This window comes from Scyliorhinus canicula, chromosome 3, assembly GCF_902713615.1.
Source record: "Scyliorhinus canicula chromosome 3, sScyCan1.1, whole genome shotgun sequence".
Taxonomy (NCBI): domain Eukaryota; kingdom Metazoa; phylum Chordata; class Chondrichthyes; order Carcharhiniformes; family Scyliorhinidae; genus Scyliorhinus; species Scyliorhinus canicula.
In genome coordinates this window covers 11,865,453-11,881,484 of record NC_052148.1, presented here as the reverse complement: position 1 = coordinate 11,881,484, position 16,032 = coordinate 11,865,453, and the positions used below count along the sequence as shown (strand labels likewise).

The following is a 16,032-nucleotide window of genomic DNA, read 5'->3' as shown; positions in this document are numbered from 1 at the left end:
GTATTGGTCTCCATATTTAAGGAAGGATCTAGATGCATTTGAAGCAGTTCAGAGAAGGTTTACTGGACTAATACCAGGAATGGCTGTCTTATGAGGAAAGGTTGGATAAGATAGGCTTGTATCCACTGGATTTTAAAAGACTAAGAGGAGACTTGATTGACATATCCTGAGGGTTATTAACAGGGTGGACGTGGAGAAGATGTTTCCTCTTGTGGGAGAATCTGGAACTAGCGGTCACTGTTTAAAAATAATGGTTTGAGCATTTGAGACGAAGGTGAGGAGAAATCTTTGTCTCTCAGAGGATCGTGAGTCTCTGCAATTCTCTTTGAAAATACAGTGCTAGCAGAATCTTTGAATATTTTTTCAGGTAGAGGTAGATTCTTGATGAACAAGGTTATAATGAGTAGTTGGAAATGTGGACTTGGGGTTACAATCAGATCAACAAAGATCTTACTCAGTGTCGGAGGGGCAGAGTGGCCGACTCCTGTTCCTAACTCGTATGTTTAATGTTACAGCGAAGATCTCTGTCTCCACAGCAAAATCTGTTTTTGGCCTCAAATCAGTCTCATCCTTCCTTTGACTACCTATTTGAATGTTTATCAATGCTCCCTCGATGTTAGCTGCAAAACGATTTTCATACTTTCTTTGCCTCTCTTTTTTCGTTACTCAGTTCACCCCTGCACAATCTGCATTTGGCGAGTTTGTCGGCTGAATTATCAGCCTGACATTTATCATATAATTGCAAGGCAAAGTAATCAGATAGCCCGTTAAATAGGATAGCTTGGGGATCATGGACCGAAGAGACTTCTGTACAAAGTGTCCCTCTGAGTTGATTAGTACTCCCAGGAGAGGAGAAGAGAAACAATTGCTGAATATTTCACATTTTCCTCCCCTGTGAGACAACAGGTAAAGATTGGATTGGATTGGATTTGTTTATTGTCACGTGTACCGAGGTACAGTGAAAAGTATTTTTCTGCGAGCAGCTCAACAGATCATTCAGTACATGGGAAGAAAAGGGAACAAAAGAAAATACATAATAGGGCAACACAATGTAACTACATAAGCAACGGCATCGGGTGAAGCATACAGGGGTGTAGTGTCAATGAGGTCAGTCCATAAGAGGGTCATTTAGGAGTCTGGTAACAGCGGGGAAGAAGCTGTTTTTGAGTCTGCTCGTGCGTGTTCTCAGACTTCTGTACCTTCTGCCCGATGGAAGAAGTTGGAAGAGTGAGTAAGCCGGGTGGGAGGGGGTCTTTGATTATGCTGCCCGCTTTCCCCAGGCAGCGGGAGGTGTAGATGGAGTCAATGGATGGGAGGTAGGTTTGTGTGATGGACTGGGCTGTGTTCACGACTCTCTGAAGTTTCTTGCGGTCCTGGGCCGAGCAGTTGCCATACCAGGCTGTGATGCAGCCAGATAGGATGCTTTCTATGGTGCATCTGTAAAAGTTGGTAAGGGTTAATGTGGACACGCTGAATTTCCTTAGTTTCCTGAGGAAGTATGGGAGCTGTTGTGCTTTTTTGGTGGTAGCGGCGACGTGGGTGGACCAGGACAGATTTTTGGTGATGTGTACCCAGAGGAATTTGAAGCTGTCAACCATCTCCACCTCGGCCCCGTTGATGCTGACAGGGGTGTGTACAGCACTTTGCTTCCTGAAGTCAATGACCAGCTCTTTAGTTTTGTTGGCATTGAGGGATAGATTATTGTCACTGCACCACTCCACTAGGTTCTCTATCTCCCTCCTGTATTCTGACTCGTCATTATTCGAGATCCGGCCCACTATGGTCTAAAGACTCGACTTTCCCTCACACAATCATGGGCTGACAATGTGTTTATAAACAGAAGATAATTAATGAATCACACTGCATTTGTCCAAGACCGGAGTATTGTCTTTGACCCTGTCTGAGGGGAAGTTCTTTTCCTGCCTGACAACTCCTGAACTACAAAACAGGAAGGGATTAGACAGAGCAAAATTAATGAATGAAACGAGTCAACAGTCATTTTGAGTTTCGGGCAGGACCAACCGGAGTTTATTTCTTAGCCTCAGGCCTTCCTTACATTATTTGCTTATTTTGACAAATACGTGCTCCATCCGAGCTGACTGCTGAACAACAAAAATACTACGAATAGTAATAATCTTTATTAGTGTCACAAGTAGGCTTACATTAACACTGCAATGAAGTTACTGTGAAAAGCCCCTAGTTGCCACATTCCGCCGCCTGTTCGGGTACACTGATGGAGAATTCAGAATGTCCAATTCACCCAGCAGCATGTCTTTCGGGACTTGTGGGATGAAACCGGAGCACCCGGAGGAAACCCACACAGGCACGGGGAGAACGTGCAGACTCCACGCAGACAGTGACCCAAGCCGGGAATCAAACCCAGGTCCCTGGCGCTGTGAAACAGCAGTGCTAACCACTGTGCTGCCATGCCAAGGGCAGCACGGTAGCATAGTGGGTGGGTTTCCTCCGGACGCTCCGGTTTCCTCCCACAGTCCAAAGATGTGCCGGTTAGGTGGATTGGCCATGATAAATTGCCCTTAGTGTCCAAAATGAAATGAAAATCGCTTATTGTCACGAGTAGGCTTCGATGAAGTTACTGTGAAAAGCCCCTAGTCGCCACATTCCGGCGCCTGTCCGGGGAGGCTGGTACGGGAATCGAACCGTGCTGCTGGCCTGCTTGGTCTGCTTTATAAGCCAGCGATTTAGCCTTGTGAGCTAAACCAGCCCCTGGTTAAGTGGGGGTTACTGGGTTACAGGGATAGGGTAGATATATGGACTTGCGTAGGGTGCTCTTTGTAAGGGCCAGTGCAGACTTGATGGGCCGAATAGCCTCCTTCGGCACTGTAAATTCAATGAAATCTATGCCGCATTTAAACAGTTAAACACTCCCAGGACAGGTACAGCACAGGGTTCGGTACAAAGTAAAGCTCCCTCTACACTGTTCCATCAAACACTCCAGGACAGGTACAGCACGGGATTAGATACAGAGTGAAGCTCCCTCTACACTGTCCCCATCAAACACTCCCATGACAGGTACAGCACGGGGTTAGATACAGAGTGAAGCTCCCTCTACACTGTCCCCATCAAACACTCCCATGACAGGTACAGCAGGAGGTTAGATACAGAGTAAAGCTCCCTCTACACTGTCCCCATCAAACACTCCCAGGACAGGTACAGCACGGGGTTAGATACAGAGTAAAGCTCCCTCTACACTGTCCCATCAAACACTCCCAGGGCAGGCACAGCACGGGGTTAGATACAGAGTAAAGCTCCCTCTACACTGTCCCATCAAACACTCCCAGGACAGGCACAGCACGGGGTTAGATACAGAGTAAAGCTCCCTCTACACTGTCCCATCAAACACTCGCAGGACAGACACAGCACGGGGTTAGATACAGAGTAAAGCTCCCTCTACACTGTCCCATCAAACACTCCCAGGACAGGTACAGCACGGGGTTAGATACAGAGTAAAGCTCCCTCTACACTGTCCCATCAAACACTCCCAGGACAGGCACAGCACGGGGTTAGTTACAGAGTAAAGCTCCCTCTACACTGTCCTCATCAAACAACCCCAGGACAGGTACAGCACGGGGTTAGATACAGAGTAAAGCTCCCTCTACACTGTCCCATCAAACACTCCAAGGACAGGTACAGCATGGAGTTGGATACAGAGTAAAGCTCACTCTACACTGCCCCTATCAAACACTCCCAGGACAGGTACAGCATGGGGTTAGATACAGAGTAAAGCTCCCTCTACACTGTCCCATCAAACACTCCCAGGACAGGTACAGCATGGAGTTAGATACAGATTAAAGCTCCCTCTGCACTGTACTATCAAACACTGCGATCAGTTCCCGGGTAAAGATCCCAGAACACTGTCCCACTGAACTCTCCCAACTTAATCGTCCCTTCTGGATAAAGTACACTGTGTATATTCTGTGCGTAAAATACATTCTATATATTTTGGATCAGGGATAAATGATCAAATGATGCCAAGGTGGTTTTAAGCTGAGGGCATGTTATACTGAAGGGAATTTTTAGAGACAGATGATTAGAGATTGAGGTGTATTTTGGAGATGGCACATTCGAGACAGTCTCTATCGCAGTATCATCTCGGTGGAGATGTTTACATTGCCCACAGTCGACCAACTGTTAGGGTGGGTTTGAGGTGTGGTATGTTTCCCTGCATTAGAGATTGTTTGATGCGGTATAACTGTATTAAAATTGCATTAAATAAATGGCTGCGGTCAGCCTCCTGGAGTTAATATCCCAACAAACCCTCTTCGGAGAGTAAATCAGTGGCAAACCACACAATTAGTGTTCACTTCTCACTCAGTCCTTCGCCTGAACTTGTACAGATTCAACATGCTGCGTCTTGACATATCTCTGCCTCAGCTATCTAACTTTCACACAGTATAACCAAAGGCACCACGAACCTTCCTTGTCTACAATACCAAGCACAGCTTGGCATTATCGTAAGGAAAGGTACAAGGGACTTTCCAAGGATGAGACGGTCGACAATACAAACTTTGGCGGGGGGGGGGGGGGGGGGGGGGGGAGATTTTCTGGTCGCACCCGCCCAGGGACTGGTTATTCCTGCCCGAGATCAATGGATCTTTAAATAGAACATAGAACAGTACAGCACAGAACAGGCCCTTCGGCCCTCAATGTTGTGCCGAGCCATGATCACCCTACTCAAACCCACGTATCCACCCTATACCCGTAACCCAACAACCCCCCCCTTAACCTTACTTTTTATTAGGACACTACGGGCAATTTAGCATGGCCAATCCACCTAACCCGCACATCTTTGGACTGTGGGAGGAAACCGGAGCACCCGGAGGAAACCCACGCACACAGGGGGAGGACGTGCAGACTCCACACAGACAGTGACCCAGCCGGGAATCGAACCTGGGACCCTGGAGCTGTGAAGCATTTATGCTAACCACCATGCTACCCTGCTGCCCCTAGCAGTGGTCCGTCAAATCTCTCCCCCCCCCCCCCCCCCCCCCCGGCGATGTTTCCCCCAGTTGGCGGAACCGGACAATTAACCCACAAATTGTGTATCGTCTCCTTTAAAGCAGAGGAGGCGAAGAGTAGATTTGATGGAGCTGTTCAAACACAAAAGGTTCACATGAAGATAATTAGAGTTTGGATCGGGAAACGTATCCTGATGGCTGACGGGTCGAAAACCAGGGGGCATAGATTGGCAAAACTAACGGAGCCAACATGAGGAAACATTCCTTTACACAGATTTGCACATCTGGAACGCTCTACCTGATGGAACATTGGAAACAGATTGAATAGCAGCCTTCAAAAAGGGAATTAGATAAATTCTTAAGGAAACTTGTAGAGGTGTGGGAAAAGAGTGCCGGGGGTGGGGGGGGGGGATGCCCGAGCGGTTGGCGCCGCGCCAGCCGGCGCTGAAGGGACTGCCCGAGTTCACGCATGCACCAAAGGGCCGGCGAGATCTCGCGCATGCGCGGAACTGCCGGTGTGTTTTGTCGCATGCACGAGGGGGGGGGGGGGTTCTCTTCTCCGCGCCGGCCATGGCGGAGCCCTACAGGGGCGGCGCGGGAGAAAGGAGCACCCCCATGGCACAGGCCCGCCCGCAGATCGGTGGGCCCCGATTGCGGGCCAGGCCACCGTGGGGGGGCCCCCCGGGTTCGGATTTGCCCGCACTCCCCCCCCCCCCCCCCCCAGGACTGCCCCCGCCGACCTATCTGCCAGGTCCCGCCGTGTGGGACCATGTCTAACCCACAGCGGCAGGACTGGCCAAAAACGGACGGCCACTCGGCCCATCGTGGCCCGGAGAATTGGCGGGGGCAGCTGCCAACGGCCCCGACCGGCGTGGCCCGGGGGTGGGGAGGGTCGGACAATCCCGCTGTATGATTCCATTGTTTCTTTACCAAGATTGAAAAATCCAAATTCAGCTGAGATGAGTTCAATAAGGGACATGAGGGCCGGGATTCTCCAACACCCCGCCAGGTTAGAGAATCCCCGGGGGGAGGCATGACCCCCGCCCCGCCGCCCCACACCGGCTTCCCTATTCTCCAGCGTCATTTTTTGGGGGCCAGCATGATTCCCGCCACGCCAGTCGGTGGCCATTGACAGAGGCTCCTCCGGCGATTCCCCAGACCCAAATGGGCAGATTGGCCGTCACGTTTTGTCCGGTCCCGCCGGCGTGGGTCACCCTCCTCACGTACGGCGGGGCCAGACAGGTGTGTGTGGGGGTCGTCCTAGGCGGAGGAGTGGGGGGGACGGGATTCAACGCCAGGGGGCTCCCCCACGGTGGCCTGGCCTGCAATCGGTCTACCGATCTGCGGGCGGGCTGGTTCCTTGGGGACCTTCTTTCCCCCGCGCGGGGCACCTGTAGGGCTTTCGCCATATTGCCTGTGGGCCGGCGTGGAGAAGGGAACCCCCACGCATGTGTGGAAATACGACGGTTGGTCTGCGCATGCGTGAGATCACGCCGGTCCTTAGCCGCCGGCTGGAGCTGCGGGAACCACTCCGGCGTCAACCTAGCTCCCAAGAAAGTGGAGAATTCCTCATTCCTCACTGGAGAATGGCCTCCAGGGCCATTGACGCCGGAATGGTTGGCGCCCGTTTTCACACCGGCGTGGGGACATGGTCCCATTATTGCAGAATCCCTCCCGAGGAGTCCACACAGAGTGAAATAAAGAATTTTGCTTTATTTACAATTACGGTATATACAATTCCTGATGGATCCCTACCGGGTCTCGTTCTGAGCCGACCTTAATGGCCGACCTCTTGTACATCGCTAAGAGGAATTTCCCTGCTCCTCAGCAGATGAGCTCGTGCTCCGCGAGAACCACGACGGAGATAATCATTCCCACCCACCCTGTAAGTCCAGTGCAGCATATTACCATGAGGGAAGCTGATTGATCTAACTGGCACATCCTTCCATGGAGTCTACCAGCTGCCACAGGAAGCAGTTCAGACAAATGGCTTCGATATTTTCAAAAGGAAACTAGATGTGGACGGAAGTGAAGAGGGAATGGAAAGGTACGCTGACAGATTGAGAAAATGGAATTGGACGAGATCTGTCAAAATACCAGCACTGGCTTGTTAGGCCGAAGGGCCAATTTCTGTTGATCTTAACTCCATCACATTTAACGTAGACATAGAAAATGAATGATTTCCATTTCCAGCACGCTTTTCATTCCCTGACGCACCAAAGTGCCTTCAATCCAAGGAAGTACTCTTGAAGTGAGGCCACTGTTGTAACACAGGAAATACGGCAGTCGAGCACTGGATGAGATCACCAAAAACTGCAAGTCCAAATCACACACCACCCTGACTTGCAAATATGTTACAGACAGTTCATTCATCACCAGCCGGTTGACATGCTGAAAATCACCCTCTAAATCACTGTGGGCACACATACAACACACGGATCGTGGCAGATCACAGTCCACCACCACCTGGCGACTGGCAACAGAGAATCAATGCACCCTCGCTAGCGACCCCCACCTCCCAAGAATGAATTAGGAATATTCCATGTTTCTCTGTTTTGAGCATCCCAATGTAAAACATTTCAAGCAAACTTAAACGTAACGTTCAGCATCTCGTGCCCGGTCACCCGTGGGACATCCTACCTGTTTCTCCCCATGGTTTCATGGTCCTTTACCACAACGTGGATCTCAGAACTTGCATCCAGCGGCGTTCCTTTCAAATCCCATTCAAAGCCCTGTGTGCAAGGACCAACAGGGATTAGGATTGGGTGCAATGCAGTTATAGCCACTGTCCCAAACACAGGTGGCACCCAAAGTTCAACGTGGGCAAATACTAGCACGAAAGAGAGAAAAAAAGGACCTGCATTTCTATAGCGCCTTTCACCAGCTCACACCATCGCAAAGTTCTTCACAGCACGTTTGAAGATTTGTCCCTGTTCAGTTGTAGGAAATGCAACATCTAACTTGCATGACTGCACAATCCGCCATGTGACAATTATCTGTCTTAGTGATGTTGATTGACGGATAAGCATTGGTCAGAACGCTGTTCAGCCTGCTCTTCTTCAAACTAATGAACATAAGAACTAAGAGCAAGAGTAGGCCCCGCGATTCTGCTCCACCATCCAATACAATCATGGCTGATCTCATCTCGGCCTCACCTCCACCTTCCTGCCCTCTCCCCATAACCCTTCATCTTGCTGCTCATTAAAAACCTGTCCATCTCCTCCGTAAATTTGTTTGACGCTCTGGCCTCCACTGCACTCCGGGATAGAGAATTCCTCAGATTCACGACCCTTTGAGTGAGGTTAATTCCTCCTTATTTCTGTTTTAAATCTGCCACCTCTTTGCCTAAATCTATGACCTCTTGTTCTAGAATGTCCAGCAAGGGGAAACGTGCTCCCTGCTGTAATCTCCTATGTCCACATGAAAGGGTCGATGGTGACTCGGCGCAATGTCTTTTCCCAAAAGACAACTCATCCAGCAGGGTGTCACTCCCTCGGTATTGCACTGGGAGTGTCAGCCTGGATGATGTGCTCGTACCTCAGAATGAGGACGCAGAGGAGGGTACGCACTAACCACAGCAGTTAATCAGCATCCAAAATAGGAGAGACAGATTAACAATGCTGGAGGGCCGAGGCTTGGCACAATGGTAGAATAACCATCTCCAGTCCAATTGAAGCCTGCTCGATTGGGCTCCTATCCACAAACATTCAGTCCCTCCACCACCGATGCACAGTGGCAACCATGTGTACCGTCCACAAGATACATGACAGCAGCTCACCAAGATGCCCTCAAAAGCACCTTCCGAATACATGACCGATTGTTGTCCGATGGGAAGGACAGTAGATGCAAGGGAACACCACCACCTGGAAATTCCCTAGCCGCACAACGTGCCGACAGGGAAATGTATCACCGTCCCTTCACTGCCGCTGGGTCAAAATCCTGGAATTCCCTCCCTAACAGCACAGTGGGTGTACCTACGCCACATGGGCAGTAGATGCTGGCCAAGCCAGCGATGCCCGCACTCCATGAATAAATAGGAAAAAAGAAAGAAATGGTTGAGGGTTCGAACCCCAATCTGGACAAACTCAGCGAGATGTCCCATTGTTGAGTGTATTCAAGGCTGGGCTCGGTGGGAATTATAAAGCGGCCCCTCATGTGACTTCCTTTGAAGGTTGACCAGCGTCTCTAAATTAATTCCCTTAATGACCGAGAATATAAAGCTAGTCTCAGTAATGGTGACCATGAAACTATCGTTCATTGTTGTAAAAACCCAGCTGGCTCACTAATGTCCTTTAGGGAAGGAAATCTGCTGTTGTGACCCGGTCTGGCCTACATGTGACTCCAAACCCACAGCAATGTGGTTGACTCTGAACTGCCCTCTGAAATGGCCAAGCATTCAGTTCATGGGCAATTAGGGATTGACAACAAATGCTGACCCAGCCAGTCACACCCACATCCATTGAAAGGATAAAACCAAGTCGAGCTGAATGTTCTCTAAGTGCAGTAATCTTAAAAATTGTATTTCAAGTTACTTGTTAAAAAATCATAGAGCCATACAAAGATACAGCAGAGAAGGGGGCTATTCAGTCCATCTTGTCCATGGCGACCCAAAGACACCCAGGTGCCCTTTCTAATCCCACCTTCCTGCACCCAGTCCATAGCCCTGCAACTTACAGCACTTAAGGTGCATATCCAGGTACTTTTTAAATGAGTTTCGGGTCTCTGCCTCCACCACCAACCCGGGCAGCGAATTCCCGACTCCCACTACCCTCTGTGCAAAAAGGTTTTTATTCATGTCCCCTTCTAATCAGCATGGTAGCACAAGTGGCTAGCACTGTGGCTTCACAGCGCCAGGGTCCCAGGTTCGATTCCCCGCTGGGTCACTATCTGGGCGGAGTCTGCACGTTCTCCCCGTGTGTGCGTGGGTTTCCTCCGGGTGCTCCGGTTTCCTCCCACAGTCCAAAGATGTGCAGGTTCGGTGGATTGACCATGCTAAATTGCCCTTAGTGTCCAAAAAAGGTTAGGAGGGGTTCTTGGGTTATGGGGATAGGGTGGAAGTGAGGACTGAAGTGGGTCAGTGCAGACTCGATGGGCCAAATGGCCTCCTTCTGCACTGTATGTTCTATGTTCATGTTCTAATCCTTCTGCCACTTACCTCGAGTCTATGAGCCCTGGATTTTGAACTCTATGCAAAGGGAAACAGGTTCCTCCTGTCTACTCAATCTCTACTCCAACAATTTTTTGCACCTCAATCATGTCACCCCTCAACCTTCTCTGTTCCAAGGAAAATAACCCCAACCTCTCCAATCTCTCCTCACAGCTATAATTCTCCAGCCCTAGAAACATTCTAGTCAACCTCCTCTGCACTCCATCCAGATCAATAACATCCCTCCTGTAATGTGGTGACCAGAACTGCACACTGGAGTATTGCGTGTAGTTTTGGTCGCCGCATTGTAGGAAGGATGTGGAAGCATTGGAAAGGGTGCAGAGGAGGTTTACCAGGATGTTGCCTGGTATGGAGGGAAGACCTTATGAGGAAAGGCTGAGGGACTTGAGGCTGTTTTCATTAGAGAGAAGAAGGTTAAGAGGTGACTTAATAGAGGCATACAACATGATCAGAGGACTAGATAGGGTGGACAGTGAGAGCCTTTTTCCTCGGATGGTGATGTCCAGCACGAGGGGACATAGCTTAAAATTGAGGGGAGATAGATATAACAGCAAACGGGATTATTATTTAAACGATAAAATATTAAAACATGCTGCTGTGCAGAGAGACCTGGGTGTGCTAGTGCATGAGTCACAGAAAGTTGGTTTACAGGTGCAACAGGTGATTTAGAAGGCAAATAAAATTCGTCCTTCATTGCTAGAGGGATGGAGTTTAAGACTAGGGAGGTTATGCTGCAATTGTATAAGGTGTTAGTGAGGCCACACCTGGAGTATTGTGTTCAGTTTTGGTCTCCTTACTTGAGAAAGGACGTACTGGCACTGGAGGGTGTGCAGAGGAGATTCACTAGGTTAATCCCAGAGCTGAAGGGGTTGGATTACAGAGAGGTTGAGTAGATTGGGACTGTACTAGTTGGAATTTAGAAGGATGAGGGGGGATCTTATAGAAACATATAAAATTATGAAGGGAATAGATAGGATAGATGTGGGCAGGTTGTTTCCACTGGCGGGTTAAAGCAGAACTAGGGGGCATAGCCTCCAAATAAGGGGAAGTAGATTTAGGACTGGGTTTAGGAGGAACTTCTTCACCCAAAGGGTTGTGAATCTATGGGATTCCTTGCCCAGTGAAGCAGTTGAGGCTCCTTCATTAAATGTTTTTAAGGTAAAGATAGATAGTTTTTTGAAGAATAAAGGGATTAAGGGTTATGGTGTTCGGGCCGGAAAGTGGAGCTGAGTCCACAAAAGATCAGCCATGATCTCATTGAATGGCGGAGCAGGCTCGAGGGGCCAGATGGCCTACTCCTGCTCCTAGTTCTTATGTTCTTATAGGATAGATGTCAGAGGTAGGTTCTTTACTCAGAGAGTAGTAGGTGCGTGGAATGCCCTGCCTGCAACAGTAGTGGACTCGCCAACATTAAGGGCATTTAAATGGTCATTGGATAAACATATCCAGCAGGGGCTGGTTTAGCTCACAGGGGCTGATTTAGCTCACAGGGGCTGGTTTAGCTCACTGGGCTAAATCGCTGGCCTTTAAAGCAGACCAAGCAGGCCAGCAGCACGGTTCGATTCCCGTACCAGCCTCCCCAAACAGGCGCCGGAATGTGGCGACTAGGGGCTTTTCACAGTAACTTCATTGAAGCCTACTCGTGACAATAAGCGATTTTCATTTTTCCATTTTTCATATGGATGATAAGGGAATAGTGTAGATGGGCTTTAGAGGGGTTTCACAGGTCGGAGCAACATCGAGGGCCGAAGGGCCTGTACTGCGTTGTAATGTTCTATTGCGCACAATACTCCAGTTGTGGCCTCATCAGTGTCTTATACACTCCAACGTTGCATCCTTACTTTGTAACCGATACCTCTGCCAATAAAGGAGAGCATTCCATATACCTGCTTTACAACCTCATCTACCTGTACTGAGCACTTACACACTAAGATCGCTCAGTTCATCGTCCTCTTTCAGTGTATTCCTATATTTTGTGTGACCAGTGCACCATTAATGCAGTGAATTTCTGTATTCAATAAAAGAAGAGGGGACGAATGGACTTTGTCTTTCAAAGAGCTGGACAGAATAGGCACAAAAGGCCTATTCTGTGCGGTGTCATTCCAGGATCCTGCGACTATGGGATGTTTGATAGGTTTCTCACCTCATTCCAGACAGGGTTTAAGTTGTTCTTTATCACTTTGGTCTTCTTCTTTACACCTGAAATGGAAAGCAAAAGACAATCAGCACAGAAGGCGAATGGAAGAAGACAGAATTTGGCTGGGAGGGCTGGATTGTCACCTTCGAACCGAGTAGCGGGAGTCGGGAACTTTCCCGGCTCGGAACGGCCGCTTCAGGAGAAGGCAATAAATTGCAGAATGACGCACATAAACACCCACTCGGCTCGTCATGTGCTTGCTCGTTGATTGCCACATGAAGCTTTTCAAGAATTTATCTAATTCCTTTTTGATAATTCCGATTGAATCTCCTTTTTTTAAAATAAATTTAGAGTATCCAATTAATTTTTCCGATTAAGGGGCAATTTAGCATGGCCAATCCACCTACCCTGCACATCCTTTTGGGTTGTGGGGGCGAAACACAGGCAAACATGTGCCCTTCTGGTCCTTCTGGCAATTATCTGAAATCTACATCCTCTAATGACCAACGGCCCTGCTACTGGAAACAGTTTCCCCTTATTCTCTCAATCAAATTCCTTCATCGGTAAATCTCCCGTTAAGCGGCTCCGATCAAAGAAGAACAAAGCCAATTTCTCCATTCTTCGCACGTAAACTGACTCACTTTGAGCTGGATAATACACAAAGCGGTTTGGTTGAGAGCCAGGACATCCATTACTCTTGTTGAAACAGCTGTGCCGAAAGGGTAAATATTGCTTGATTGACAACTCCTGATCTCTGATCTATTCTGTCAGTTGCACAGTTTTGATTTGCAGAAGGAAAATAAGTTTAAAGTGCTTAAAGTTTCTACCTTGGTACTGGATTCTTGACATTTTTATTGGGCAGTCGTGGAAGTAGCTTTTGTAAAGTGTGAAAAGTTCTGAATGGATGACTGTATTTGAAAGTTTTTCACGCATCCTATTGTCACAAAACGGTTCATTGAATCTTCCTGAGTATATGGTGGATGAATTCATATGGAAGCGGCAAAGCCTGGCAGTGAAGTATGTCAATCCAAGTAGGTGGGTGTGGGGAGTAATATGGATGTAGCATGGGGAATGTGTGGGTGGGGAGGGGGGGTGGTGAGGGCTAGACGACTGTTCTTTGTATTGCTGCCATTATTACAATGACCCACCGCACCAAGGAGGGCCTTTTGAAAAGTGAGCCTCGACACCCAGCAACCCCTGAACACTTTCTTGGGGAAGTGCAGTGGGCCCAGTTCCCACACCACCCTCCAATCCCAGTTGTGTCCCGTGCACTATTCCCTATTCCCAACTTTGTTCCTGCGCGCTTTTCCCATTCCCAACTGTGTTCCAGTGCGCTCTTTCCCATTCCCAGCTGTGTTCCTGTGCGCTCTTTACCATTCCCAACTGTGTTCCTGTGCGCTCTTTCCCATTCCCAACTGTGTTCCTGTGCGCTCTTTCCCATTCCCAGCTGTGTTCCTGTGCGCTCTTTCCCATTCCCAGCTGTGTTCCTGTGCGCTCTTTCCCATTCCCAGCTGTGTTCCTGTGCGCTCTTTCCCATTCCCAGCTGTGTTCCTGTGCGCTCTTTCCCATTCCCAGCTGTGTTCCTGTGCGCTCTTTCCCATTCCCAGCTGTGTTCCTGTGTGCTATTCCCCATTCCCAGCTGTGTTCCTGTGCGCTCTTTCCCATTCCCAACTGTGTTCCTGCGTGCTATTCCCCATTCCCAGCTGTGTTCCTGTGCGCTCTTTCCCATTCCCAGCTGTGTTCCTGTGCGCTCTTTCCCATTCCCAACTGTGTTCCTGTGCGCTCTTTCCCATTCCCAGCTGTGTTCCTGTGAGCTCCTTCCCATTCCCAGCTGTGTTCCTGTGAGCTCTTTCCCATTCCCAGCTGTGTTCCTGTGAGCTCTTTCCCATTCCCAACTGTGTTCCTGTGCGCGCTTTCCCATTCCCAGCTGTGTTCCTGTGCGCACTTTCCCATTCCCAACTGTGTTCCTGTGCGCTCTTTCCCATTCCCAACTGTGTTCCTCTGCGCTCTTTCCCATTCCCAGCTGTGTTCCTGTGCGTCCTTTCCCATTCACAGCTGTGTTCCTGTGCGCTCTTTCCCATTCCCAGCTGTGTTCCAGTGAGCTCTTTCCCATTCCCAGCTGTGTTCCTGTGCGCTCTTTCCCATTCCCAACTGTGTTCCTGTTCGCTCTTTCCCATTCCCAACTGTGTTCCTCTGCACTCTTTCCCATTCCCAGCTGTGTTCCTGTGCGTCCTTTCCCATTCCCAGCTGTGTTCTTGTGCGCTCATTCCCATTCCCAGCTGTGTTCCTGTGCGCTCGTTCCCATTCCCAACTGTGTTCCTGTGCGATCTTTCCCATTCCCAGCTGTGTTCCTGTGCGCTCTTTCCCATTCCCAACTGTGTTCCTGTGCGTCCTTTCCCATTCCCAGCTGTGTTCCTGTGCGCTCTTTCCCATTCCCAGCTGTGTTCCTGTGCGCTCTTTCCCATTCCCAGCCGTGTTCCTGTGCGCTCTTTCCCATTCCCAGCTGTGTTCCTGTGCGATCTTTCCCATTCCCAGCTGTGTTCCTGTGTGCTCTTTCCCATTCCCAAATGTGTTCCTGTGCGCTATTCCCCATTCCCAGCTGTGTTCCTGTGCGCTCTTTCCCATTCCCAACTGTGTTTTGCGCGCTATTCCCCATTCCCAACTGTGTTCCTGTGCGCTCTTTCCCATTCCCAGCTGGGTTCCTGTGAGCTCTTTCCCATTACCAGCCGTGTTCCTGTGCGCTCTTTCCCATTCCCAACTGTGTTTTGCGCGCTATTCCCCATTCCCAGCTGTGTTCCTGTGCGCTCTTTCCCATTCCCAGCCGTGTTCCTGTGCGCTATTCCCCATTCCCAGCTGTGTTCCTGTGCGCTCTTTCCCATTCCCAACTGTGTTCCTGTGCGTCCTTTCCCATTCCCAGCTGTGTTCCTGTGCGCTATTCCCCATTCCCAGCTGTGTTCCTGTGCGCTCTTTCCCATTCCCAACTGTGTTCCTGTGCGCACTTTCCCATTTCCAGCTGTGTTCCTGTGCGCTCTTTCCCATTCCCAGCTGTGTTCCTGTGCGCTATTCCCCATTCCCAGCTGTGTTCCTGTGCGCTCTTTCCCATTCCCAGCTGTGTTCCTGTGCGCTCTTTCCCATTCCCAGCTGTGTTCCTGTGCGCTCTTTCCCATTCCCAGCTGTGTTCCTGTGCGCTCTTTCCCATTCCCAACTGTGTTCCTGTGCGCTCTTTCCCATGCCCAGCTGTGTTCCTGTGCGCTCTTTCCCATGCCCAGCTGTGTTCCTGTGCGCTCTTTCCCATTCCCAGCCGTGTTCCTGTGTGCTCTTTCCCATTCCCAGCTGTGTTCCTGTGAGCTCTTTCCCATTCCCAGCTGTGTTCCTGTGAGCTCTTTCCCATTCCCAGCTGTGTTCCTGTGCGCTCTTTCCCATTCCCAGCTGTGTTCCTGTGCGCTCTTTCCCATTCCCAGCTGTGTTCCTGTGCGCTCTTTCCCATTCCCAACTGTGTTCCTGTGCGCTCTTTCCCATTCCCAGCTGTGTTCCTGTGCGCTCTTTCCCATTCCCAACTGTGTTCCTGTGCGCTCTTTCCCATTTCCAGCTGTGCATCGTGTGGTGAGCAGTGCACTCTGGTACATGAAGCAGGGATTAACTCCAGGGAAATAATGGGATTAATTTTTGTAATGAGTGGGAGTTGAAGGGGAATAGGAGAGGACTGGGTCTATTAATGCTCTTGGCAAAATTCAGCATGGACACAACAG

At 49.7% G+C, this 16,032-nt stretch overlaps 1 protein-coding gene across 1 annotated transcript in view; it reads right to left on the bottom strand.

Moving 5' to 3' along the window:
- The window catches only part of dysf (dysferlin, limb girdle muscular dystrophy 2B (autosomal recessive)), a 450,750-nt gene that overhangs the window by 369,487 nt on the left and 65,231 nt on the right, over positions 1–16,032 (bottom strand). The window contains exons 2-3 of the mRNA XM_038793128.1: positions 12,290–12,345; positions 7,620–7,711 (exon numbers count right to left, since the gene is read on the bottom strand). Coding sequence (XP_038649056.1) covers positions 7,620–7,711; positions 12,290–12,345 — 148 coding nt within the window. The remainder of the gene's footprint in view (positions 1–7,619; positions 7,712–12,289; positions 12,346–16,032) is intronic.